Source organism: Schistocerca americana, chromosome 8 (genome assembly GCF_021461395.2).
Source record: "Schistocerca americana isolate TAMUIC-IGC-003095 chromosome 8, iqSchAmer2.1, whole genome shotgun sequence".
Classification (NCBI taxonomy): domain Eukaryota; kingdom Metazoa; phylum Arthropoda; class Insecta; order Orthoptera; family Acrididae; genus Schistocerca; species Schistocerca americana.
The window spans coordinates 53682376-53709953 of NC_060126.1; the positions used below are offsets into that span (position 1 = coordinate 53682376).

Consider the following 27578-nt stretch of genomic DNA (forward strand, 5'->3'; position numbering starts at 1 on the left):
GGAATTGTTGACCCCACTCATGACAGAGGAATCCCTGTCACAATGTAGGTCTCATAATGCCCTGCAACTGTGATTGTGAAATGTAAAACACCCTGTTTACTTGTAACCCTCAGCTAGGACAGGGTTGCCGCAAGTTTCCCCAACTGAAATTCCCTCATATTTCCCTGATTTTCAGATGAGGTTTAGCATTTTTCCCTGAGAAATTGAGATATCAAGGGTAAGTCCAGACTTAAGTTGATGATCTGTCTTTGCAGCTACGGTACAAGAAACGATGGTGAAAATGAGGAAACGTCTAAAAATGCTTGCAAGCAGATGGCATTTCCTGATGTGAGCAAAAACCGTAAGTACTAACATCAACATCTTTTATAATGAACTGTTGTTAGATGGAGAAAGGTAGCGAAATGGTATGTGTATTTCATTAAGACGACTGATGTTATTTTATTTCAACAAAACAAAACATTTGTTGACAAAAATACATGTTTCATTGTAGGTGCAAGACAGATTTAAAATACCTTCACTGATTTCAAAAATAGCCTCACAAAAAAGTAGCTCACTTGAAAGGAGTGTATAAGGTGAGGAAGAATTGTATAAACCAACACTGTAGGTGACCATTAATAAAATGTTGGTTCTATTATGTTCGTTATTGTCGGTTATTACTCACTGTGTTATATCTATTACTTTACACGTATTTTTGATTTTTTCTTTTGAGAAATATATGAGAACATATAGTATAAATCACTAGTAACTGACACAATTTTCTTCTTATCATCCATACTCTCCAACATATAAACTAGTTTTGAAACGCCAAAATGTACTAGAACAAATAAAATGTCTATAAAATGCCACACTGTACAACATACTTGAGGTGAGAGAGTCACAATTCCTGAAACCCATTGCCCATGGCCTCTGGCCTGCTGAGAAGCACTGCCGTCCTGGGTCCATGGATAAACCGTGAAATCTGCTGCATTACACCACACACAAACAGACCCAGCCTGCAGGCAGATTGGTGAGACTAGATCTGATGGGTAGGGCTGCATGTTAGTGGGAACCGAATGGATTCAGATTGGTAGGCCTGATCCATAAACATACCCACAGAAACTGCCTACGGTTTTGGCCCACTGTGGAAAGTCACTTGTGTGGCCAACTATTCTCGAGCCACAGGCAACATGTTGTTGAAATGAGACCACGGGGATCAATCCACGCAAGAGATAATTTGTTCAAATACTCTGAGAATCAATAATAATGAGGCTAGGTAGCTACTTACCATAAATGTGATTGTTGAGTTGCAGACAGGCACATAAAAAAGATGATCACACTCCCACAACTACATTTTCAGCCATAGCTTTTGTCATAAAATGAGCACACACACACACACACACACACACACACACACACACACACACACACACACACAGTCAGTCAGACAGACAGACAGACAGACAGACATAACTCGTGCACACATGACTGCCGTCTCTGACCGCTACATCTACAGTCTTTGAGAATCAGATCCAAACAAACCACTCCTCATGCCGCTCTGCCTCTCGTCGGTAGCTGCTAGGCAAGCGGCAAGAAGTGTTGGCAGCACTGACTGCAGGTTGAGGGGAATGGTAGGAAGGAGAGAAGGAGCAGTAATGAGGGAGAAGGGAAGCGGAGCATGTACTCGGCTGCATCCAGCAAGCGATGATGTTCGACACCTCAGTAAACAAACCATTTCATCTACTGAGACAAAAAACAAGATTTTTTTCAGTGTTTTTTTCTCAAATCCTTTGATGTGTTTGAAATTCCCTGATTACCAGAATCTGTGGCAACTCTGCAGAACACAATGTTAATCTCAATATTTGTGTTGAGTGCATCTAAATCAATCAAGTACAGCTACTTTTGTTTCTGTAAAAACTATATAGTGACAACTGTGGACCAGTGTAATCTATGTTGAGTTGGTGGAATTGCACAGCAACAATATACCACCATATGACAGAGTATTTAGATGACACAGACACTTCCAGTGTGGTCAAACAAGTCTGTATGGAGAAAAATGAAGCATTAGCCAACCTCCTCATGACGAAACGGGAATCACAAGAAAAGTGGAGGCACCAGTATTCAAAGATCAGTATATAGCAATTGAGATGATGGTGGAAAGAGTGAAAATCAGTTTTCAGCATGTAGCACGGCATTCTGAATACGCAGAAATTTTGCAGCTGTGTCGAGCCAATATAGACGACTTCTTCAGTAGTAAGCGGGAAATGCAGAGTGTTTCCTGGGACTGCCGTCATGTGACGGTGACAGATTACGCTGATAAGGAGCAATCTGTCACAGGAGTATTTGGTCAGGAAATGGTGACCCGTCAGAGGTTGACAACAATGACCACAAAGTGGCTGGGGTCACCACTTAACAAATGCCAATGGCTAAAACGACAATGACCAATATGCAACCTAGCTAAAATGATGTCCTCGTGACAAGAGGGCCAAAATGAGGGTGGCCGAGCTGCTGAGAGAAGTTCAATTCCCCAGAGCTTGTTCCTGTAAAGTAAAAACCGGTGGTGATGCCAAAGTGACGCCACTTGCTGACAGACAACAACAAGGAGATCATCCGAAGGGATGGAAGAGCAAGTGAACTGAGGTAGGAGGGCTGCAGACTCTGTAGCTGCGTCAGCAGCTTCACTTCACGTCAGAACAAAGAGACCAGGAACCCACATGAACACCACACTGGCTCCTTCAACAGCAAGCAAATAGAAGCGAATGGACCCGCTGAACTGAGAGATGGATTGTGTACAACATACAAGACGCTCTGAAGGTCACAAAGAGAATCAAAGCATACGACACAATCAAAAAGCCTGTGTTGCCGGATGTACTGGGTGGCCTGATAAGAGTGCGAGAGATCTACTGTAAATACTGAGCAGTGTTCTGGAATCAGACACCAAAAATGGTCGGTCTTAGGGCCATCAGTGTACAAGAAGGTGCTGTCACTCAGTTGTGAGCAAAGGTTGAGAAACTTACTGCGCAGATTGAATCCAAATAGTTTCCTTTGGAAGCAAATGAAGTACAAGAAGAACACAGGGTGCCGGACAAAGCCAAGGTGGTGAAGGGTTCACACCCATCAGGACCATGGCAGGTAGCATGACATTAAGCTGCTGAAGCAGGAGCCGAAAGCAAACTCCACGATGTAACAGAGAAGAGGGACGTGCCTCATACTGGCAGTCAAGGGAGTCATCGAAATAGGAGACTTAGCATGTGCGATTAGGCATGACAGGCAAACAGCATTTGTATCTGCTGAGGAGAACATCACACTGGTATGACCGGTAGTTTGACAAATTCGCACAGAGACTCTCAACCGGGCTATTGTAAAAGGCGGCAGTGGCCAAACAGATTCCACAATAGTGGATTGTATTAAGATGGCGTAATGTGGACAGATGTGCAGAAAAACAAACAAAACACCCATAGTCTACTTTTAAACAGACAAAAGTTTGGAACAAATGGAGGCAGATGGTCTGACCCGCTCCCCAGGAAGTACCGTTTAGAATGCGTAGGACACCGAGATACTGGGGAAAGCATGCAGTCACATAAGAGACATGTGGGAGGACCAAGAAAGTTTTCTATCAAGCATGAGCCCCAGAAATTTCGTAGCTTCGGTGAATAGAAGAGCAACAGGCCTAAGACAGCGGAAGGAACTGATGGCGTCGCCGGAAATTCATACAAATGGTTTCATCAGTGGAAAAGCAAAAGCCATTGTTGATAATCCACAAGTATTGACAGAGTGCAAACTTTAACTAGGGAAGGAAATCTGTATGCCCATTTCAAATAAACCATTCCAGCTTTTCCCTTATGGAAATTAGTGAAACCACAGCAAACCCAATTTTGGATGGCTGAACAACGATTTGATCCCTGGTCTTCCCAAATGAGTCTAGTGTGTCAATCACTGCACCATTTCATACAGTGGGAACGCAAGAAGCAGAGTATTTCAGGAAAAGGCAATTAGACAGCAAAACTTCATGAAAAATGTAAAGTGAATTTATTATATTTATAAACATGTTAAAATCAAGCACACTGTTCACAGAGATTTCTTTATAACAAAAGATATATCTTAACTACAAATAATCTCGTCCACAAACCTTTATATTTCATTTAAACTTCAAAGAAACAAAGTTTATTTTAATTAACACATGACACTCTACGTGACACGATTAGAAATATATGTATTGAAATCACTTTTACATTTCACATATCTTGTTTTGTTGATAATTACAAATTTCACGTATAAATTTCAGCTTTGTAACTATGTACAATTTTTCCATAGAAAAATGAAAAATCCTTTACAACTGGGTTGAAAAATCAAATGTATCTCAATTCTAATTCGAAATTTAGGAAATGACAAAATTCCAAAACAGTTTCTTCAGCATTGTTCGAATCTTTGTGAGCCACCAGAACACACAAATTTTGTTATTTTAAATAAATAAAATTAAACAATGTTCTCTTATAAACTCACCACAAAATCAAATATTAGCTAGAATAAACAAAAAAACTCAGGCTGCACATGTTCTATTTTCAGCTGTCACAGTCTTGTGTATTCTCACATTTTTGAAAAAACTAAACATGAGAAGATGTTATACAGAGTATGTGATCTTTGTTGCTGATCCAGATTTTGCCATTGTATCTTTGTGACTCTGGTAGCTTATTGTAATATTTCGACCAATCTTCAGCCTCTCTTTAAGTTTATGCCTGCAAATAAAAAGTTTTTTTTTTTAAGTTGTCTGCACACGCAATGTAGCTGTCACCAAATGTATTCAAAGTCTTCAAATTTGATTTTTGTGCATAAGGCAGACATCCAAGAACTGGAAATGTTAATAGTACGGAACACATAACAGTTTTCCAAGCATGAGTCTATGTTTAGCATGTTTCACAATAGTATATTAGCTACAACTGTACACATTTAAGCACTGGGCACCTCATTCAATCTATTTTCCCTCGAAGACACTATGTGGCACAATTAGAAATACCTAGGCTGCGACCTCCTGGACTTGTGTCACAGGGTTAAGAACTGTACAAGGTCCCCTAAATGGGTCAAGTGTGCACGACACAGCAGCAGCTGCTAGTCAGGTAGCTGAGAGTGTGACTGAGACAGACGGGCAGAGAGAGAGAGAGAGAGAGAGAGAGAGAGAGAGAGAGAGAGAGAGAGAGAGAGAGAGAGAGAGAGAGAGGGGGGGGGGGGGGGAGGGAGGGAGGGAGTGTGTGTGTGTGTGTGCGTGTGCGCGCGCGTGTTGGGGCACACTAGGGTTTTTTTTTTTTTATATATATATATATATATATATATATATATATATATATTACGCGACTATCCATCCAATCCAGATGACAGCTATAGAAAACCTATAAGTATAAGACAAAAAGAAATGCATTCCACAATATCAAAATCCTTATGGTGAATTTCCGAAGCATTTGCAATGAAGTGACAAGAGTGTGAAGCGTTCCTGAAAAGTGGTGAAGCTGGCATAATATTAGGTACAGAAAGCTGCTTGAACCTGAAATTGATATCAGTGAGATTTCTGGGGAAAATTTAAGTATATTTCAAAACGATGGACAAATGGGAAATGGTAGTTGCATATTTGCCACAGCAGATAAGAAAATCAAATCCACTGAGATAGAAATCAAAGCTGCATGAGAGATTGATTGAGCCAGACTCAGTATCAAGAATGGGTATAAAATGATAACTGGTGCCTTCTAACGTCCACACGATTCCTCTCCTGATGTAATTGAAAACTTCAGAGAAAACTTCAGTTCATTTTATGTAAGTTCCCTTGTCACACTGTAATCATCCAACAATCAATTGGGAAAATCATAGTTCCATTAGTGGTGGACATGATAAAACATCCTGTGAAGCATTACTGAATGTCTTCTCTGAAAAGCACCTAGATTGGATAGTTCGGAATTCCAGTCATAATGCAATTATATTGGGCTAATGGCAACAAACAGATCTGACCTCTTTGAGGATGTTGAAGCTGGTATCAGTGACAGTGATGTGTGTATGGCAACAATGATTACCAAAAATGAAACCAGATAGAAAATCAGTAGTGTCATATCTCAATGGGGAACTTGAAACTTTCATCGCAAGGTAGCAGCATCTTGAGGAATTATGGCTCAAGTTTAAAAGAATAAGTGACTATGCACTGGATACATATGTACCCAGTACAACAGTTCATAATGGGAGGGACCCTCCATGGTCTACAGTCACTGTAAAGAAACTTCTAAAGAGACTGAGATCACTGCGTAATAGATGTAAAACAAAGTATAGTGCTATAGATATACAGATGCTGAATGAAACCATTTGGTTGCTAAGAGAGCAATGTGCACAGACTGCAATGCCTACCGTAGAAGAATACTGTCAAATGCTCTTTCATAAAAAACAAAGAAATTCTGGTCATATGTAAAAGCTGTTCATGGCACCAAAGTTAGTGTGCAGCCCCTAACAAATGAGACAGGAACTGAAACTGAGGATAGCAAAGTAAAAGCTGAAACGCTTAACTACGAATTTAACTTCTTGCTAGCACATGTGTTTTAGACTTGTCAATACACTGCTCAACATATGCACTGATACAATATCATGCCGAAAACCATAACATTGGCTTTATATGCATTGTAGGATGACTGACTGGTACGCAGTGACTTCTTCCTGAAGGGCAGAGAACTCCCTGGATGAAAGCTGACACTTGTACGCACTTGCAGCAGTTGTTTCAAATTCAGAAATCCCAAGCATGCACACATGTAAAGCATTCAGATCAGTTCAGAGAGGACAAAGATTCATGGGCACTATTGTCTATGCTCGGGCTTAATTATATAAAACAGAACTAAAAAACTGATGTGAGATTTTTTTTGTTCCTCCCTCCCTCAGACTTCATCAGACTTTATTGATATTTTGCCAGACCACCCCCTCCCTCCCATTCCGAGCTCACGTAATTAATGGATGGGCCCCTTATGCACCTTTTTTTAATCTTTCCAGTTATAATGCTCTGGATCAGTGTTCTAGGAAACAGCAACCTAATTAGTGTTATAATTATGTAGTAAACAGAGTTGTTGTCGCCTGTAAGTTGTTACTTTTTATTTGTTGGTGACTGGTTTCAGCTTACTACAGAGATCATCATCAGACCTACATTTCTTGGTAGTAGTAGGAATCCCTGACATGGAGCAGGTCCAGCCACACCGGTACCGAGACCACTGCAGGGTCTGCTCCACGTCAGGGATTCTTACCACCACCAAGAAATGTAGTAGACCGAAACCAGTCACCAACAAATAAAAAGTAATAACTTACAGGCGACCAAAACTCTGTTTACTACATAATTATTTTCTGTTATAGATGAACCATGAGTAGGGTTGCCAACTTTTTTATTTTTAGGGACAAACAGCTTTGTTATTTGAAGGAGGGATGAATAAAAGTATATTTCTAAAAATGAAGTATTTTCATAATTTATCTACTTAAATGTGAATTTTTCTTACTTGTGGCATTAAATAAGGGTTTTTGGTTGGGTTTAAAATGTCAATAATTGATGTCTTAATAATTTTGTTTTAAGCATCTATTGTCACTTGTCAGAAGTACTTTGTTACCAGAAATATTTCTTGTAATTCATTAATTTTCTTTGAAAATATTTGATTAACTATTGTTCCACAATATGACTAATCTTTGCAGATACTGTCTATTACATTGATTTTACCCTTAAGGATCACTTTTTACCTGGTTATATAAAAAGCAAATATTGGAATGAAAATAACAGTGACACAGGCGATACCAGAGTGCAGTCAACAATCATGATTTAACAATGAAAAACGATTGAATGTTTCTGCTCAGAGCTAAAATGTTCCAGGCTGCATCGACTATTTGCATTTGGTTGGTCCAACGGACTGGTTTCACTCAAAAGAATAAATGAATAGTTCAACTGATTTATAAAGCTACGAATCTACTGTTTTCATATGACTGATTATTTGGCTGACTTCCATTTGAAGGCATGTTGCATAGCCAGGGCCCATTGTCGGATAGAAGCTCACTAGCTTTGACACAGAGGTTAGGGGTAGGGCTAATTTTGTAAGCTGCTGTTGCCAGTCTGATGTCTGCATGGTGTACTACATCCAACACCCTTTGGTATGACAGTCTTTCTGAACCATAAATGGTACACCCACCGCATAAGTAGGACCAGACAAGTGCTATATATAACTGTTTTAGGTTAAATCAGTGCAATTACAACACTGTTTTGGCTCATTAAAAATGTGACTCATATGATTCAAATGAACACATACCTTTTTATCTGTTGAAAACTTGAAACCATCTTTTGTGCCCAACCTCCTATACTCTGGAAGCATCAACTGTTAATTGACAAGCTGTCCATGCAAGACAGGAGGAGAAGCAGTAAAGAAAGAAAGAAAGAAAGAAAGAAAGAAAGAAGTCTATTAAATGTGCCAGTTTGTTGTTTACAAGACTGGAAAGGAAGTAACATTTTAAAGGCTCCCTTCATTTTCATCTACATACAAACTCCACAAGCCATCATACGGACATGGCAGAGGGTACCTTGTATTGCTACTAGTCAAGACTTTTCCTGTTCCACTTGCAAATGTCCTTTGAGCAACAACGATCTACTGCGTAACAACGATTGAGAGCATGACTTCTATATGGTAATGGAATGTTTCCTCAGCAAGACAAGATTTCAACAACATTGGCAACCTTTTACAAAAACGCCAGAGATATGAAGCTTGCTGAATGTTGTGCTTCCACATCGTATCATATGACTTTCCAATATCAAAGAACACCCCTACAGGCTGTTGTGTATAAAGGGAAACTTCCCGTAGAACTGCCCCTAAAACTGTCAGGTTGTCCAGGTCAAAACAATACTTCTTAAACTCAAATAGAAAGCAGCTATTGGGTTTCTTGCTCTCTAACAACCATGCTAGAAGGCAATATACCAACTGTAAAACATGATCTTTCACGACCAGAGATATCACAATTAATAAAACATTCCAGGCCATTATGCTGCAGCTGGATGGATTTCACATTATAAATTCACGTCCTAGCTCATTACTGATTTCAGGAAAATTCCATTTATGCATACCCTTGGACAGTGATGTGACGCTATACGCTTTGAATACTCAAGCACAACTCACTGTAATTGGCTCCCATCATCCATTGTTGCTATCAACCCGTGAGGGAAGACTAGTACACACTTTCTTCAGAATTGAATCCAATTGCCATTCAATTTCATGCCCTCCCTTTCAAGAGCTTCTAGTCTCTTCTTGTATAAACTATTTAATGCCCATGTTTCACTTCCATACATGGCTACACTCCATATAAATACTTTCAGAAAGAACTTCCTGCCACTTAAATCTATACCCGACATTAACAAATTTCTCTTCTTCATAAATGATATTCTTGCCATTGCCAGTCTGCATTTTATATTCTCTCTACTTTGACCATCATTAGTTATTTTGCTGCCCAAATAACAATAGCAAATAGCATCTACTACTATAAGTGTCTCATTTCCTAATCTAATTCCCTCAGCATCACCTGATTTAATTTGACTACATTCCATTATCCTCATTTTGCTTTTGTTGATTTTCATCTTATGTCCTCCTTTCAGGATACTGTCCATTCCGTTCAACTGCTCTTCCAAGTCCTTTGCTCTGTGTGCCAAAAATGCAATGTCATCAGCAAATCTCAAAGTTTTTATTTCTTCTCCCTGGACGTGAACTCCTACTCCAAATTTTTCTTTCGTTTCCTTTACTGCTTGCTCAATATACAGATTGAATAACATCGAGAATAGCCTAAAACCCTGTCTCACTCCCTTCTCAACCACTGCTTCCCTTTCGTGCCCCTTGACTTTTGTTAACTGCCCTCTCGTTTATGTACAAATTGTAAGTTGCCTTTTCCTCCCTGTATTTTACCCCTGCCACCTTTAGAATTCGAAAGAAAGTATTTCAGTCAATATCGTCTTCATGCAACATGATATCTCTCATCTCATCTTCATCTCCATCCTCTTCCGTTTCAATAATACTGCGCGCAAGTACATCGCCCTTGTATAGACCCTCTATATACTCCTTCCATCTTTCTGCTTCCCTTCTTTGTTCAGGACTGGTTTTCCATCTGATCTTTTGATATTCATACAGGTGGTTCTCTTTCCTCCAAAGGACTCTTATTTTCCTGTAGGCGGCATCTATCTTATGCATTGCAATGTATGCTTCTACATCCTTACACTTGTCCTCTAGCCATTCCTGCTTAGCCATTTTGCATTTCTTGCCAATCTCATTTTTTAGGCTTTGTATTCCCTTTCGCCTGCTTCATTTATTGTGTCCTTATATTATCTCCTTTCATTGATTAAATTCAAATCTCTTGTGTTACCCACGGATTTCTACTAGCCTTTGTCTTTTTGCCTACTTGGTCCTCTGCTGCCTTCACTATTTCATCTCTCAAAGTTAACCATTCTTCTTCTATATTCCTTTCTCCTGGTCCTGTCAATCGTTCCCTAATACTTTCCCTGAAACCCTCTACAACCTCTGGTTCTTTCAGTTTATCCAGGTCCCATCTCCTTAAAATCCTGCCTTTTGCAGTTTCTTCAGTTTTAATCTGCAGTTCGTAACCAATAAATTGTGGTCGGAGTACACATCTGCCCCTGGAAATTTATTACAATCTAAAATCTGTTTCCTAAATCTCCGTCTAATCACTATGTAATCAATCTGAAACCTTCCAGTGTCTCCAGGTCTCTCCCATGTATACAACCTTCTTTCATGATTCTTAAACCAAGTGTTAGCTATGATTAAGTTATGCTCTGTGCAAAATTCTATCAGGCAGATTCCTCTTTCATTCCTTCCCCCCCCCCCCCCCCCCCCCCCCGCCCCCCAGGCCATATTCACCTACTATTTTTCCTTCTCTTCCTTTTCGTACCACCAAACTTTACCCATGTTTCCATTTTTTTACTCATTATTAAACCTGCTCCTGCATTAGCCCTATTTGATTTTGTATTTATAACCCTGTATTCACCTGATGTCCTGGTCCTCCTACCACAGAACTTCACTAACTCCCACTACATCTAACTTTAACCTATCCAATTCCCTTTTTAAATTTTCTAGCTTACCTGCCCAATTAAGGGATCTGACATTCCATGCACCGATCTGTAGAACGCCAGTTTTATTTCTCCTGACGGCGACATCCTCCTGAGTAGTCCCCGTCCGGAGATCTGAATTCTTCTTCATGTGCCGTCTCCTCTAAGAAGGTTGGCTGTCGTCATGGCAATTTCTGATCTTGATTTGGCTGATCTAAGGAGTTCTGACGTTGAACAGTTGTACCAATTTTTTAAATTGTCAATCCAGGATGTCCGTCTTCTACCCCTCGTTCTCTTCCTACAAATTTTCCCTTCTAGTATTATTTGCAATATTTTGTAATTTACTCCCCTAATAACATGGCCTAAATATTGTAGCTTCCTTACTTTAATAGTTTTAATTAATTCTTTTTCCTTTCCCATTCTTCTTAGGACATCTTGATTAGTAATCCTCGACACCCAACTAATTCTAAGTATTCTTCTATATGCCCACATTTCAAAAGCTTCTAAACTGTTCATGTCCTTCTTTTTCAATGTCCACGCTTCCATTCCGTATAATAATTTTGAGAATACATAGCATCTTAGCAACCTCATTTTTGTGTTTAAACAAATGTCTCTCGAACAGAATACATTTTTCATCTTATTAAAGATACTTCTGGCCTGTCCTATTCTCGATTTAATTTCTTCTGAGCTTTCAATCTCCTCATTTACAATTGTTCCGAGATATTTAAATTTACGTACTTGATCGACTCTTTCCCTATTGATTGTAAGATTTTCTTGTTGGTGTGTTTTAGATATCACCATGAACTTAGTCTTGCTTACGTTAAGAGTCAAGCCAAATTCTTCACTTTTTTCTGCGACTTTGTCAAGAAGTAATTTTAGATCTTTGAGGTTTCCAGCTAGTAGTGCAGTGTCATCAGCAAACCTAACATTGTTAATGTTTAGCCCATTCACTTTAATGCCAGCTATTTCATCTGATAGAGCTGCCTGGATTATGTCTTCTGAATACATATTAAACAATAAGGGTGAGAGAACGCAACCTTGTCTCACACCCCTCTTTATTTCTATATCATTCGATAACTCATTTTCTACCTTCACGGTTGCGGTTTGATTGTAGTAGAGGTTATATATAATGCGGATGTCTTTCTTATCAAGTGTTTTCTTTTCTAACAATTCTATGAGATGATCATGACGAACTTTGTCAAATGCTTTATTATAATCCAGGAAGCACACATATAGTGGCTGGTTAACCTCCATACATCGTTGCGCTAATATGTTAAAAACAAACAATGCTTCTCTTGTACCGAGGGAACTTCTAAAACCGAATTGTGTTTCACTTATACCTTCTTCTACTTTTTTGTATATTCGTTGGTGTATAACTTTTAGAAATATCTTTAAGGTGTGACTCATTAAGCTTATTGTACGGTGTTCATTACAAGTTTTGGCATTAGCCTTTTTGGGTAATGTAACAAAGGTAGATGTCAACCAATCCCTAGGAATAATTCCCGAATTATAAATATCATTAAACAATTGTACAAATATATCTATATGGTCTATTCCTATGAGTTTCAGGATGTCATTTGGTATCTTATCCGGTCCAGGGGCTTTTCCTGTCTTTGATTTGTTGATAACATGTAATATTTCTTCTTTCGATATGCTTGGTCCTCGTTCTCCGATCATGTTATCATAAAATTTTTGATTAAGTCCAGCTAAATCTTTAACTTTTTTGTGTAAGTTGAAACTATCATGTCTTGTTTCATAACTCTCAATTTCAGAGCATTGTTCCTTGTACCATTCTTCTTTTGCTCGCCGTGTTTCTTTTCGTATTTCTGCATGTAATCTTTTATACTCACTTTCATCTCTATTTTTAAGTATTCTTCTTTGTTCCATCAATTGTAATATCTTCTCTGTCATCCACTTCTTTTTCATGTTGTCGTGTTTGGTCGCCATTGTGTTTTTACATGCATTATTTAATGTGTCTTTTATAAGTTCCCATTTGCCATCAATGTCTTCTGTTTGATTATTCTTTATCCTAACTAATTCCTTATTAATCTCTTCGGAAGTCTTTTGTTTAGTCAAGGGGTCTCTTAGAATAGTTGTATTTATATAGTCCTTCTTTTGTTTCTTTTGTATGGCTTTCAGTTTCACATGGAACTTTGCTACTAAAAGGTTATGATCAGAAAATATATCAGCTCCTGGATATGTTTTCACACCATGAATAGAATTTTTGTACCTCTTGTTTATAAGTATGAAATCAATTTGATTTCTGCAAACTTCTTCATTGCAGTCTCTTGGTGATTTCCAAGTATAAAGTCTTCGTTTAGGGAGTTTAAAAAATGTGTTTGTAATAGACAGATTGTTTTCCTGGCAAAATTGTGACAGTAAATCTCCTCTTTCATTTCTTGTTCCTAAACCAAAAGATCCAATAAGATCACCTTCACTTCCTTCACCTATTTTGGCATTAAAATCTCCCATGATGATAATAATGTCTCTGCTTTTTGAGGTTCCTATTGCTTGTGTTAATTCTTCATAAAATTTTCCTATTTCTTCTCGGTCTTTGTCGGCTGTTGGAGCATAGATTTGGATTAAATTAATATTTGTTTGTTTCGTTTGTAAATGTAGACTGATTACTCTATCTGAGATTGGTAAAATGCTTTTGACAGATTTACTAGCATACTCATCTAAAATTATTCCTACCCCATTCCTGTGCTGGCTATCAGAATTTCCCGAGTAATATACTTTCATGTTGTCAATGGTCATTTCTCCTGAGTCAGGCCATCTTGTTTCACTTACACCCAAAATGTTAATTTTTAGGCGTTTCATTTCTTGTATAACATTATTTACTTTGCCTGGTTGGTATAATGATCTTACATTCCAAGTTGCTATTGTTGCATTATTTTTGTATTTACTTGTGGCATTGTTCAAGGAGATCTGAATGGGGGGATTATTTTACCTCCAGAATATTTTACCCAAGAGAATGACATCATCATTTAACAATACGGTAGAGCTGCATGCCCTTGGGAAAAATTACAGATGTAGTTTCCCCTTGCTTTCAGCCATTCGCGGTACCAGCATGGCAAGGCAGTTTTGGTTGATGTTTCAAGACCATATAAGTCAATCATCCAGACTGTTGTCCCTATAACAGATACCCCTCGGTTGTGGTTTACTTACGGTATGATTGGCTATATTGCTGAATCGCTGGGGTACTCAAGCCTCCCCACCATAAGCAAGGTGGAGAAGGATTTTTTTTTTTTTTTTGTGTGTGTGTGTGTGTGTGTGTGTGTGTGTGTGTGTGTGTGTGTGTGTGTGTGGGGGGGGGGGGGGGGGGGGGGGGGGTAAATGGTATCTGACCACAAATCCAAAGATGCACTGTTCAATTCTCAATTGATCCTACAATTTCTTTGTCATTTTGTCATTTATCACTCCTTTCATCTCAATAAATGATTTGTGTACATGAAAAATGTCAGGCTGCTCTGGGGTTTGGAGTCCACTTCAAAAAGACTGTAATATTGTCAAATAAAAAAGATTTGAGACCATGGTTGTTATGTAATACGATCTGCTGATAGTGTACAGCAGCAAACAACCGCCAATTGGTTTTGGTTTATTTTATGAAAAGTATCATTATCAGTTTCAAATTGGTATAATTCATCTCAGACACCTTGCATGCTTTTGTCAAAATGCATCTCACAATATTTTCACTTTGCAACTGAGTGTGTGCTGATCTGCCAGGAAGTTTCACATGTTATGTTATGTTGGGTTACAAGAGAGTTGCCCAAGAATAAACAATAATTCCCTGTGACAAAACTGTAATAACAAAGGATGCGCAAAAACTTGTGTTAGAATTTGAAGTTACATGAAATATCTGCTGGGAAGATTTGTTTTCACATATTTTCTCCAATGAATCATATTCCTGTAGTCATGTACATATGATTCAGTGGAAAAAGAACTATAAAAAACGTTTGTGCCAGGTGGATATTTCACCTGTAAACAAATGTGTTTTGATGAAATATGCATGCTGTCTTAAGATGAATTTTATCAATACAGAAGTGGTGGTGATATTTTTTCAATACGGTAAATCAGAAATAATTTGTGGACAGCTGCTGCTGTAAGCCACCACCAATTTGTATCTTCTATAACTGGATGGATAAGTGAGCTGAAACGCCAGAAATGGCGACGAGCATGCTACCATCAATAGGACCATTCCTCATAATACAATGTTGCAGTAAAGCCAACCTTCAGGTTGAGGGAAGGCTTAGCATAACCTCACCTATTTTCCTTTGTATCTGAAATCTAAGTATCTGATTACATCATATTCATATACAATGGCAACCAAAATTCCTTTTGAATACAAAAGATGATCAAATAATATCAGATTTAATGAAACAATCATAATATGCAATCACAACCTACAACTGAAGTCAATGATATGGCAGTGTCCACATCAAAGTATTTCCCAATTTCAGTCTGTTCATTCAACTCCAAAGTAGAATTATGCACAAAACATAATAACCAGCATGCAGACTGCAAAGAATGGGACACAGCATTCACCTCTCAATTTTCAATTACAACTAGCACGCAGCTTCATACCTTCACAAAGTTCACTCACTACTAACTCCTACGATATACAAAGTGATTCACAAAGATATGCAAATACACTCCTGGAAATGGAAAAAAGAACACATTGACACCGGTGTGTCAGACCCACCATACTTGCTCCGGACACTGCGAGAGGGCTGTACAAGCAATGATCACACGCACGGCACAGCGGACACACCAGGAACCGTGGTGTTGGCCGTCGAATGGCGCTAGCTGCGCAGCATTTGTGCACCGCCGCCGTCAGTGTCAGCCAGTTTGCCGTGGCATACAGTCTTTAACACTGGTAGCATGCCGCGACAGCGTGGACGTGAACCGTATGTGCAGTTGACGGACTTTGAGCGAGGGCGTATAGTGTGCATGCGGGAGGCCGGGTGGACGTACCGCCGAATTGCTCAAGACGTGGGGCGTGAGGTCTCCACAGTACATCGATGTTGTCGCCAGTGGTCGGCGGAAGGTGCACGTGCCCGTCGACCAGGGACCGGACCGCAGCGACGCACGGATGCACGCCAAGACCGTAGGATCCTACGCAGTGCTGTAGGGGACCGCACCGCCACTTCCCAGCAAATTAGGGACACTGTTGCTCCTGGGGTATCGGCGAGGACCATTCGCAACCGTCTCCATGAAGCTGGGCTACGGTCCCACACACCGTTAGGCCGTCTTCCGCTCACGCCCCAACATCGTGCAGCCCGCCTCCAGTGGTGTCGCGACAGGCGTGAATGGAGGGACGAATGGAGACGTGTCGTCTTCAGCGATGAGAGTCGCTTCTGCCTTGGTGCCAATGATGGTCGTATGCGTGTTTGGCGCCGTGCAGGTGAGCGCCACAATCAGGACTGCATACGACCGAGGCACACAGGGCCAACACCCAGCATCATGGTGTGGGGAGCGATCTCTTACACTGGCCGTACACCACTGGTGATCGTCGAGGGGACACTGAATAGTGCACGGTACATCCAAACCGTCATCGAACCCATCGTTCTACCATTCCTAGACCGGCAAGGGAACTTGCTGTTCCAACAGGACAATGCACGTCCGCATGTATCCCGTGCCACCCAACGTGCTCTAGAAGGTGTAAGTCAACTACCCTGGCCAGCAAGATCTCCGGATCTGTCCCCCATTGAGCATGTTTGGGACTGGATGAAGCATCGTCTCACGCGGTCTGCACGTCCAGCACGAACGCTGGTCCAGCTGAGGCGCCAGGTGGAAATGGCATGGCAAGCCGTTCCACAGGACTACATCCAGCATCTCTACGATCGTCTCCATAGGAGAATAGCAGCCTGCATTGCTGCGAAAGGTGGATGTACACTGTACTAGTGCCGACATTGTGCATGCTCTGTTGCCTGTGTCTATGTGCCTGTGGTTCTGTCAGTGTGATCATGTGATGTATCTGACCCCAGGAATGTGTCAATAAAGTTTCCCCTTCCTGGGACAATGAATTCACGGTGTTCTTATTTCAATTTCCAGGAGTGTATTTTAATTTGTTATTCTACAAGTAAAACTAAAGAAAAAAGTTCATATAAACATACGTCCACAAATGTTTCGTTACAGAGTTACGGCTAACAAAAGACTTTGCCTGAAATGTAGCAACTTCGCTAATATTTGAAGCCACTGCAAAACTGTATGAGGTTAAAGTAAAGCACGATTTACATTTATTTTGTTGTTATCGGTCTGGTGACTCTAATAAAACATGTCCCAGACGTTTATCTGCAGTAGTTTTCCTGAACATTGAGAGAAGCAAAGAAGTAATTTCGTAAAATTTTTAATTTCTTAACTACTTGGCCCAATTTGTTTTCTAAATTCCAGACAATTGTACAAAATTTTCAACAGAAGATGTAGAGAATTTAATTTTGGAAAAATGATGGTAATAACATTAACTGTAACTGTATGAATGTGTCAGATAATCTGCTTTTATTAGTACCAGCTTTTATTAGTACCACAGTACACATGAATTCATGTTAAACCTGAAGAAACAAAGCTCAGTGTTAAGGAGGTTGTACAGTGAACATACAATTTCACAATACATTTACAATAAATGTTCAAAAATGTCTCAACAGAATTCGATGTATTTAGCTGCACGTGTATGAACAGATTTCGTTGGTCGTTTCAGTTTCACGGGGTTGTACTTAATTTCATCTATTGCATTCATAATGCGAGCAAGTAATCCCCCACGTGTATTGACTTTGACCTCATAAACTATGTCTTTCATCCATCCCCATACACAAAAATACATGGAAATCGTGCTTTACTTTAGCCTCGTACAGCTTTGCGATGGCTTCATATCAGTGAAGTTGCTAAATTTCAGGCAAAATCTTTTATTAGCAGTAACTCTGTAACCAAACATTTGCAGACATGTTTTTATTAACTTTTTTCGTTAGTTTTACTTGCAGAAAAACATATTAAAATACTTGCATATCTTCGTGAATCATCCTGAATAATGATACACATTAAAAATTTCTGAGATTTAAAAAGTATGTTTAAGGAACCAAAATTTTGATAAACCTACCCTATTTTCATAATACTTTGTTCATTAGAAGCATCAGATGTCCAAAGGCCAATCTTGTCTCCTTTTGCCCTTATATTGACAACAGCTCCACAGACCTGACTGCTGTATTCATCAAATGCTTCACCAATCAGACACAGTAACTATAAACAGAAATACAAAAATGTATGTCTTCTTAAAACTGAATTAGTATATTAATAAGAAGCATACAAAATCTAAAAAGCATTAAACTTGCATATGGCACATATATAAGCTACAACACCCTATGGGTTAATTACTGTTCAATATTATTTAAAAATCTTTTGTACATACATCTCAGTTCCATGTAATAACAATACACATTTTAGGCTTCAATTAGAAAGCTAGGACTACAATAATAAGTATGGAAATAAATCCACAGAAACTTCAGCCAATTTAAGTAATGCATGCCCCACCCCCCACCCCTCCCACACACACACCTGTTGTGTTTGTTCATGAGAGATTTCTTTACTTTTCTGTTTTTCAACTTGCAATACATCCTCCACATATAGAGGGAGCTAGAGGACAAAAAATTACCCCCAAATTTCAGGTATGTATTCTACTCTTCATTAATACAAAAATGTCTAGTGTTTAAATTAAAATTCCTGCTTGTCTTCAAAATGGTCATATATTTGATGCCGGAAGCTTGCTAACGTTGTCTCCCTTCTGCTACACCATTCAAATCCAGAACACCGTCTAGTCTGTGATGCGTCACTACAGTCTGCAGTCCCAGTTAACTTGAACTGAAAGTGGTTTGTGTTATCACTAACAGTACAATAGTTTTGTTAGTAGGTGGTTTCATAATGGAAAAAAATAAAAGGCTATAAATTGAAAGTAATAGCATATGCAGAATAACACTGAAACGGAGCTGCTGAGCGTCATTTTGGCCCTCCACCAACAGGGGAAAAAAAAATAAAAATAATTTAAAAAAAAAATAATTCGCCATAGGTAGGCTAATAAAGAAGAATGAGGAAGACTAAATATGCAAATAGAGAACAGAATGTAAAATGGCCAAACTAGAAGATATTGTATTGAAATTGTTCAAGGACACCATTACAATGGCACTGGAATTAAAAAAAAAAAAAAAAAAAAAAATTCACATGGCTCTGAGCACTATGGGACTTAACATCTGAGGTCAAGAACTGCTTAAACTTAACTAACCCAAGGACATCACACACATCCATGCCCAAGGCAGGATTCGAACCTGCGACTGTAGTGGTCACGCAGTTCCAGGCCGAAGCGCTTAGAACTGCTCGGCCACACCAGCTGGCACTGGAATTCAACAATAATTCAAATACGCACTTGTAAGCTAGCACTATAGTGGAACTTAACAGACTTTAAGGGTGGAGCTGGTTGGTACTACTTATTTATGAATTGTCATGAACATATCATGCGAACCACAGCCAAAAAAATCTCAGAAAATGCTACAAGAGTATGAAGAAAAAAATACTATCTTTCCACTGCTTTATTATTCAACATCGAAAGAAAAACAGTGTGGAACTAAGCTAAATAGCGAATATGGGCAAAACTACTTTGACATTTGATGGGCTGAGTAACAGAACTGTTGCCATGAAAGGTTCCACAACTAACTATATAAACAAGTGCACAAGGGAAAAAAATACACTACACTGTTGTCCTATAATGTTACACGGATGATACAAAACTTAATCCAATCCTCATTTTCATGTGCAAAACAATGATAAAACCTTCTGCAATACTGTCAGGTGGTGTCGTTCACGTACATTACGAAGAATGGATGAATGAGGCTGGTGCGAAATTATGGATTAACAGAGTGTGCGAGACAAGGAAAGGTGCTTTACTGAAGAAGAGTTCTCTTCTTGTGCTAGATCAGTTTAGCAGTCATTTCAAAAATTCTGTGAAAGAGAAATTGTGACAAGAAAACACAGAGCCTGCTGTTATTCCAACCTCTTCATGTCTCAATAATTACACCATTTAATGTGCATACAAGAGAGGAATGGAACAAATGGATGATGGATGAAACCCAACACGAATTCACACCGAAAAGAGCTTTAAGGTGACCTACAATCAAACAAGTGTGTCTGTGGATAAAAGAGTCACGGTCTAGAGTGAGAGAAGACATTATTTTTAAACCTTTCAAAAAGTGCTGACAGCAAACTTCGCAAAGCAATAAACACACTGTGAGACTGTTGTTCGTATGCCCAATTGTTCCTCATTACGAATTTCTGTGCACAAAGTGCTGTTTTACTCAGTGATGAGTTACCCCAGAATATAACGACATAAGAAATCAGTAAACGAAAATAAGAAAACAACTAAATTTTTAGACTTTTTCATCTTCAAAATGCGATATTTATATCGCAACAGCTTAGACTTTTAAAAAAATTAATGTGTGACTTCCAGTTCATGTTCTTATCAATACAAACACCTAAGAAAAGCAAACAATGAAAAATCTATGTTGGAATATCAACAATTATGGAAACCATAGCTCATTACTCACCATGCAGATGACATGTTGAGTATAGACAGGCACAATGAAAAAAATTGTTACACATTAAGCTTTCGGCCAAAACCTTCATCGGGCAAAACACACACACATGTGCGCCTGCCTGCCACCTTTGGCTGTTCAGGCTGGATAAACAAACCTGTTGGACAGCCTTGGTCACCCACATGGTAATCTCCTAACGTCAACCTTTTTATAGGCCATCTAGAGGAAACCTTCCTAGCCTCCCCAAATCTCTTGTCTGGTTCAGGTTAATTGATACTAATGTCAAGATCTGGACTCAGAGTTAAACTTACACGCTTCCATAACATCACCTACTTCTCTCCCATCCACTTCTACTACTCCTAATCCAATGTAGCAACTTCCTGGACGCTGCCAACATGAGTGGGCTTCTGAACAATCTGTTCTACTTCATTACTCACAATAGCAGATAGAAGTGTGAAGCGCAGAAGCACATAACAGAAAACAGCATTCAAACCAGCTATCAAGCATTAGTTCTTTATCTGACAAGCGCGCACGCACAAGCACAAATGTGCATGCATACTCTCACACATGTGGCCACAACAACAATGATGGGTACAGAACCATATGTTTGGGTGTCTATGTGGTTGTGTGTATGAATGTGTATAATTCTGACGAAATAAATTTCGGGTGAACAACCTGGTATGAGTGTGCATAGGACACAATATTTCGGCAATCGACCATGTTGCCATCATCAGGTGCGCTGATGTACTGACCGGCGGTGGGCCGGCGCCATTTATACAGGACACTCCCCCCTCCATCTCCTCCCTCAGGTGCTTCCTACGAGTCGGTGCAGTCCGCGCGGTACAGGTACAGCGACTGTTCTCCCGCCGCCTGGGTGCTGCATTTCTATCAGAAAAATAGCTAGTGCTAGAAACCCATTGTGAATGCTGTTCTCTGTTGCGTGTTTCTGTGCTCCACATGTCAATCTGCATATAGGTGAGTGACTGCCTTTTCCTTGTTTTACATACTGCTCCTTTCAGAAATTTCCATTACTGCTCTAGGTAATGCTCAGAGAAGGGACATCATAATGTTTTGCAGCTAATACTTTCATGCCCACCACTTAAAATAATAGTGAAGTTAGATTTTCTCTCAACTTTTTCATTACATCAGGAGGCGAGTCTGGTGGTTGATAGAAGAATCCAATTATAAGCAATCTTGCATGCAGTTTCAATGTCAAGGGATTTGAGTTTATCTAATGTGACAAATAATCCACATCTACTTCCCACTAGCCTATCCTTTTAATATACACTTACAAGGGGAACTAGCCATAAGTCACTCTCTGGTACAGTGAACACTTGGCAGAGTGAAAGAAGGGTGACAAAGACATTCCTGTTACGGCTAGGTGCCAGCACTCAATATCTTCCAAGAAAATAGCAGTCAAAGTCTTGATGAGTCTTCTTCAATTCAATCACGTGGAATAAAACCAAATGAGTTGGCAAGGCTCTGGCTAATAGCACAGTTTTGAAATTTTGTGCCACAAGTTGAAATTCAATCTTATGTTGTTTTTGCTGTTTTCCCAGCACCCCCAACACTCATTTCATTTGTTATCACAAAAGTTATGTGACATCAAGATTTTTTGTAGCTCCATGAAAGATAATTAGAAGGCCATACAGTCCAGAATAGGTATGCCTATCACGCAAAATTGCCGTGAGCATTGAGGCAATAATCCCACCGACGCACCAAGCTGAAGATACCCATTTGGCAGAACACTGTGTCCTGCTGCATGAAGAAGTCTGTAACTGTCTGCTGCACATCCTGATCCGACAGGAACTTTCAAGCCTTCAAGCTCTGTTTTAAGGAACCAAAAGCATGATAATTGCATGGGGAGAAATCAGGACTATAGGGCAGGAGCCCAAGTGTCTCCCACACGAGTTGGCTTAACTTCTGCATAATAACATTGCAATGTAGGGACATACATTATCATGAAGCAGTAGCACCCCTTATCACACCATGCCACAATGGTGCTTTCGACAGACATTTTGTCGAATTCACATTCTTCAATGAATGTCTATCAGTGTTTGTCCTTCAGCAGCTACAAAAAGAAAAAGAGGAAGTAGGTCCTGTTTCGATGCATGTGGTAAAAATGTCTCCACAGTTCACGCTTCCTCATTTACCACAAACACAGTGGAAAGACAGAATGCCATACTAATCTCTCTCAGTGCTTATATGCCTGCAGCGCAATTGTGCAATGTTGCATGCAACACTGCAGCAATGCCTTGAAACAAACTTTTTGATTGGACCTTATACAATGAATTATAGACAATAAAAGCATTTCACATCCTACTAAAAACTGGATTTTATCATCACAACTGACATAACGTGTTCACGCATATCCAAGAAATTAGTGGCAAATTTAGTCTTTTGATTCCAGCAAGATGTAAACCAATTAATGGAAGGGCATCAGGATGTGTACACATCAGGCACAAAATCTGGAAAGCTTACAAAGGAAACAAGTTGTTAGTTTTTGGAGAAATTTTTGCAATGCTGCATTAAAATGGAGCCATTTCTGTACATTAGTGGCTCTTAGGATGAGCAAAGCAATCCTTCCCTACACAATGGGCTGTTTGTTGGTGAAATCCATTGCCATTATGTAAATCCGACAGGTAAAGAATTACATCATTCACCGGTCGCTCCAGCTTTTGACAAAATGCTTCAATACACATGTTTTGCCACAAAAGTATTGTCTGATTGCAAGATAATTAACTATGTCAATGAGGTTGTTTTCCTAATGACTAGAAAATATGACCGGGGCATATGTGGCACGGTAGTCTCGATTTCCATGCTTCGAAGTTTCTATGAATGCATCAGTGCTCTTGAAGTGTAACAGTAAATACCAACGCAGAAACTGAAAAACTAGAAATTGTGTGTGTTTAATTTTCAGTTATGTTAATTAGGTAATGTTATATAAGATTTGTGACGATAAAGGGTGTATACATGGATCCAAAAAACAATTCCTGGATTTCACGGTTAAAAATACTCTCTTTCCTGAGTGAAAATACGTAACACCCCAGGTCAAAGTAATTTTTTTTTCCTTATTAAGAGTCAACACACTTTCCCTTGGAGCTGTAGAACTTATACTTCTCTATCCTTTGAATGGTAAAGGTTTTATACACTGGCGGAGAACTTCCCGGCTCTTCAGGAAAAAAAAAAAAAAATCCAGTGAAGAGCAACGGATTTTGGAAAGATATTTGATGTGCGGCAATATCACCAATGCGTATTTTCATAGTACAAATGTCTAAATATGAGCTTCACGAAATACGCCACGACATCTGAAGCATTGACAACGAGGTTGTGATGCACTTTTGTCAACCAACCCTAGTTCATATTGTGTGATTTCACTAGTCAATGACAGCAGATATTCAGAGCACAGGACACATGATGTAATCAGCCAACAAGAACATCAATGTTAAGCACAAACACACAAATAGAAGTTAAATAGTTTAAATTAATGTATATAAAGTACAGCTATAAGAAGAGCTAAGTTTTCACATATAATACTGGTTGTCAAAAATTTTTTGCTCTTTTTTTCTCAGTGTATGGTTAGGCAGAATCCTAAGAGCATGCTTAAATTGCAGTGGGAGAATATTTCTGACAGGCACGATTATAAATTTCACTGCTATGAATCTAACATTTCGTAGGTTACATAGCCGACTACATGTTCTATCAAGCACTTCAATTTTTCCAAAGAAAAGCCAATTACATGTGAAATTGCTCAAGAACTCGCCTAGCACTTTCTTTTAAGGATAATTATACATTTTGCCACTGACACTGCATAATCTGTAATCTACGGAACGATTAAAATAAATATGAAAAACTAACCTTGAAGTTTGGTCTTCTTTAGCATACTTTACACTTTAAAATATAACAAACACAAACATACGAGTAAACTTTTAAATAATGGCACAAATGGCTGGTCTTCTAGGCCTGAAATTTTCCTAACTGGCTGGTCCTCAAAGCGTTCAATTTTGAATCAGAGTCAAACACAACTTGATTTAAGAAATTCATTGCACATTCTCACACTAACGCAATTCATCTTGTGCAAAGGAAATTTACTTTGAAAGTAAAGCTTCTCAAACCACCATTTGAAATATTTTTCCGTAACCTGTTAAAAATATAAACAGTTGTGATGTCACATGCATCTAAAGCTGTTAATTGTTACTAAATACTGTTAGTGGTGTTACTAAACACTGTTAGTAAATTGTCAAAGTGTCTATAGCAAGATCCCCGAATAACTCTCCGAAAGAAACAGTAGTAATGCCAATACTGTATTAGGTACCGAATGCTGGTTGAAACCAGACATAAATAGCCGTGAAATTTTGAACTCAGATTGGACAATGTTTAAGATGGCTAGGAGGTGTGTTCATTGCAGTTAAAAGCTGTTTAAACACAGTTGAGATCGATACTGGATCGGACTGTGAAATAGTCTCGAAAAAGCTGTCAATCAGACAAGAAGTGACCATGGTATTAGGATGTTTTTATAGACCACCACCATCCACAACAAATGTCGCAGAACATTTCAGGGAAAGTCTTGAGTACATAGGAAATAAATATTCAAATTATCCATTTGTTATAGGTAGAGACTTTAATCTGACATCCATTGACAGGGAAAATTACATTTTTATCACAGGGGGTAGAAGCAAAGACTCATGTGAAGTTATTCTAAGAGCACTCTCAACATACAACCTTGAGCAATTCATTAGAAAAGCAGCTCGAGATGGTAACATATTAGATATCTTCGTGACAGACAGACCTGATCTTTTTGAGGCAGTTAATCTAGAAGAAGGTATTAGCGGCCATAATGTCGCTATAACTGCTATGTCAGTGGAAGTTGGGAAAAAAGCGAAGAGTTTTCTTGTTTGGGAAAGCAAATAAAAGTGTCATTAATGAATATCTTCTCAGTCAGCTCCAAGCATTCACCACGGGACGCAAAGATACTGAGCATCTTCGGTTGGAATTTAAAAGTACTGTCCACCACGTGCTAGAGAAATATGTGCCTAGCAAAAATATAGGGGAGGGGAAGGATACACCTTGGTTCAACAAACATATTAGGACGTTGCTGAGAAGGCAGAGAATTTTGCAGTCCTTTTAAACACAGTCACTTCCCCACTGACAAACAGAAATTATGTGAAATGAAAGCAGCTGTCAAATGGTCAATGAGAGATTCTTTTAACGAATTAAAAAGCAATATTTTATCTGCAGATTCTAAAAATAACCCCAAAAACTTTTGGTCATATGTAAAATCTACTAATGCTACAAATAATGCAATACCTTCGCTTGCTGACAGTATGGATAATGTAACAGATGATGATCAACAGAAGGCCGAAATTCTAAACCTAGCTTTCAAAAACTCGTTTATGGTAGGGGACTGCAGCACCATTGCCCCTTTAAATTATCGAACAAACGCAAGGATTCCTGACACAGTGTTTAGTGTATCTGGGATAGTAAAACAGTTAAGGTCCTTAGAAGCCAGGATAGCATCTGGCCCAGACAGTATCCCCGTAAGATTTTATGTTGACTGCACTACAAATATAGCAACATTCTTATCCACCATCTATCACAGATCATTGGAACACCAGAAAGTTCCATGGACTGGCAGAAGGCCCAGGTCATAGCAGTCTATAAAAAGGGTAGAAAATCGGATGCACAAAATTACCGGCCAATTTCACGGACATCAATTTGTTGTAGAATCATGGAACATATTTTGTGTTCAGACATAATGACCTTTCTAGACTATGAGAACCTCATCTGCAGAAACTAGCACAGTTTTAGGAAACAGCGGTCATGCGAGACACAGCTGGCCCTCTTTGTGCACGGTATACAACAGGTTCCAGATACTGGCTCCCAGGTTGATACCATATTCCTCGACTTTCAAAAGGCGTTCAACTCAGTTCCGCACTGTTGCTTGCTCCAAAAAGTGCACACTTAGCTTCTATCTAATAACATATGAGGTTGGATAGAAAGTTCTCTAACAGGCAGAGAGCAGTATGTCATCCTGAATGGGGAGACTTCAACAGAAACAAGTGTAACATCAGGTGTACTCCAGAGCAGCGTAATACATCTGCTGCTTTTTACGATTTACATAAACAACCTGGTTGACGGTATTGACTGCAGTATTAGACTTTTTGCCGATGATGCTGTAGTCTACAAGAAAGTAGTATCACATGAAAGTTGTAAACAAATTAATGAAGATTTGCAGAAAATAAATGTGTGGTGTAATGACTGGCAGTTATCTCTCAATATTAGTACGTGTAACCTACAGCATGTAACAAAGCGAAAATCCCCATTAATGTAAGAGTACAATGCCCAGTCTTTGGAAGCGGTAACATCCGTCAAGTATCTGGGTGTGACTATTCGAAATGATCTCAAATGGAATGATCAGATTACAAAAGTAACAGGTAAGGCGAACTCTAGATTGTGGTTTATTGGTACAATCCTAAAACAATGCAGTCCTTCAACAAAGGACATTGCTTACAATACTTTAGTTCGTCCAGTCTTAAGAGTATCGTTCGTCTGTATGGGACCCCTATCAGTTGGGTCTGATTCAAGAGACTATGAAGGCCCAATGAAGAGCGGCAAGATTAATGACTAGGACGCTTAGCCATCGCAAGAGCGTTACAAATCTCATAGATAGTTAGAAGTCGAACACACTTGCAGATAGACAACGTGCTAAACGGAAGGGGCTGCTCACTAAACTCCAAAATCCGATCTTCGCTGAGGATGTAGAGCATATATTATTACCACAACTTTCAAATGGAGGGGGGGGAGGGGGGGGGGTGAAAATAGTTTGGTGCGAATAGTGCCCTCCGCCACACACTGCTTGGAGGCTAGCGGAGTATATATGTAGATGTAGAGTCTTTGTCCTAAAGCCTGTCACACATTTTGCTATTGACAGACGCTTGTGC

At 39.3% G+C, this 27578-nt stretch overlaps 1 protein-coding gene across 1 annotated transcript in view; it reads right to left on the reverse strand.

Annotated features, from left to right (window-relative positions):
• Positions 1 to 3982: 3982 nt before the first annotated feature.
• Positions 3983 to 27578, reverse strand: part of LOC124545155 (eukaryotic translation initiation factor 4E-like) — a 41408-nt gene continuing 17812 nt past the window's right edge. Inside the window, exons 4-5 of the mRNA XM_047123988.1 lie at positions 18159 to 18298; positions 3983 to 4712 (exon numbers count right to left, since the gene is read on the reverse strand). Coding sequence (XP_046979944.1) covers positions 4598 to 4712; positions 18159 to 18298 — 255 coding nt within the window. The 3' untranslated portion in view covers positions 3983 to 4597. The remainder of the gene's footprint in view (positions 4713 to 18158; positions 18299 to 27578) is intronic.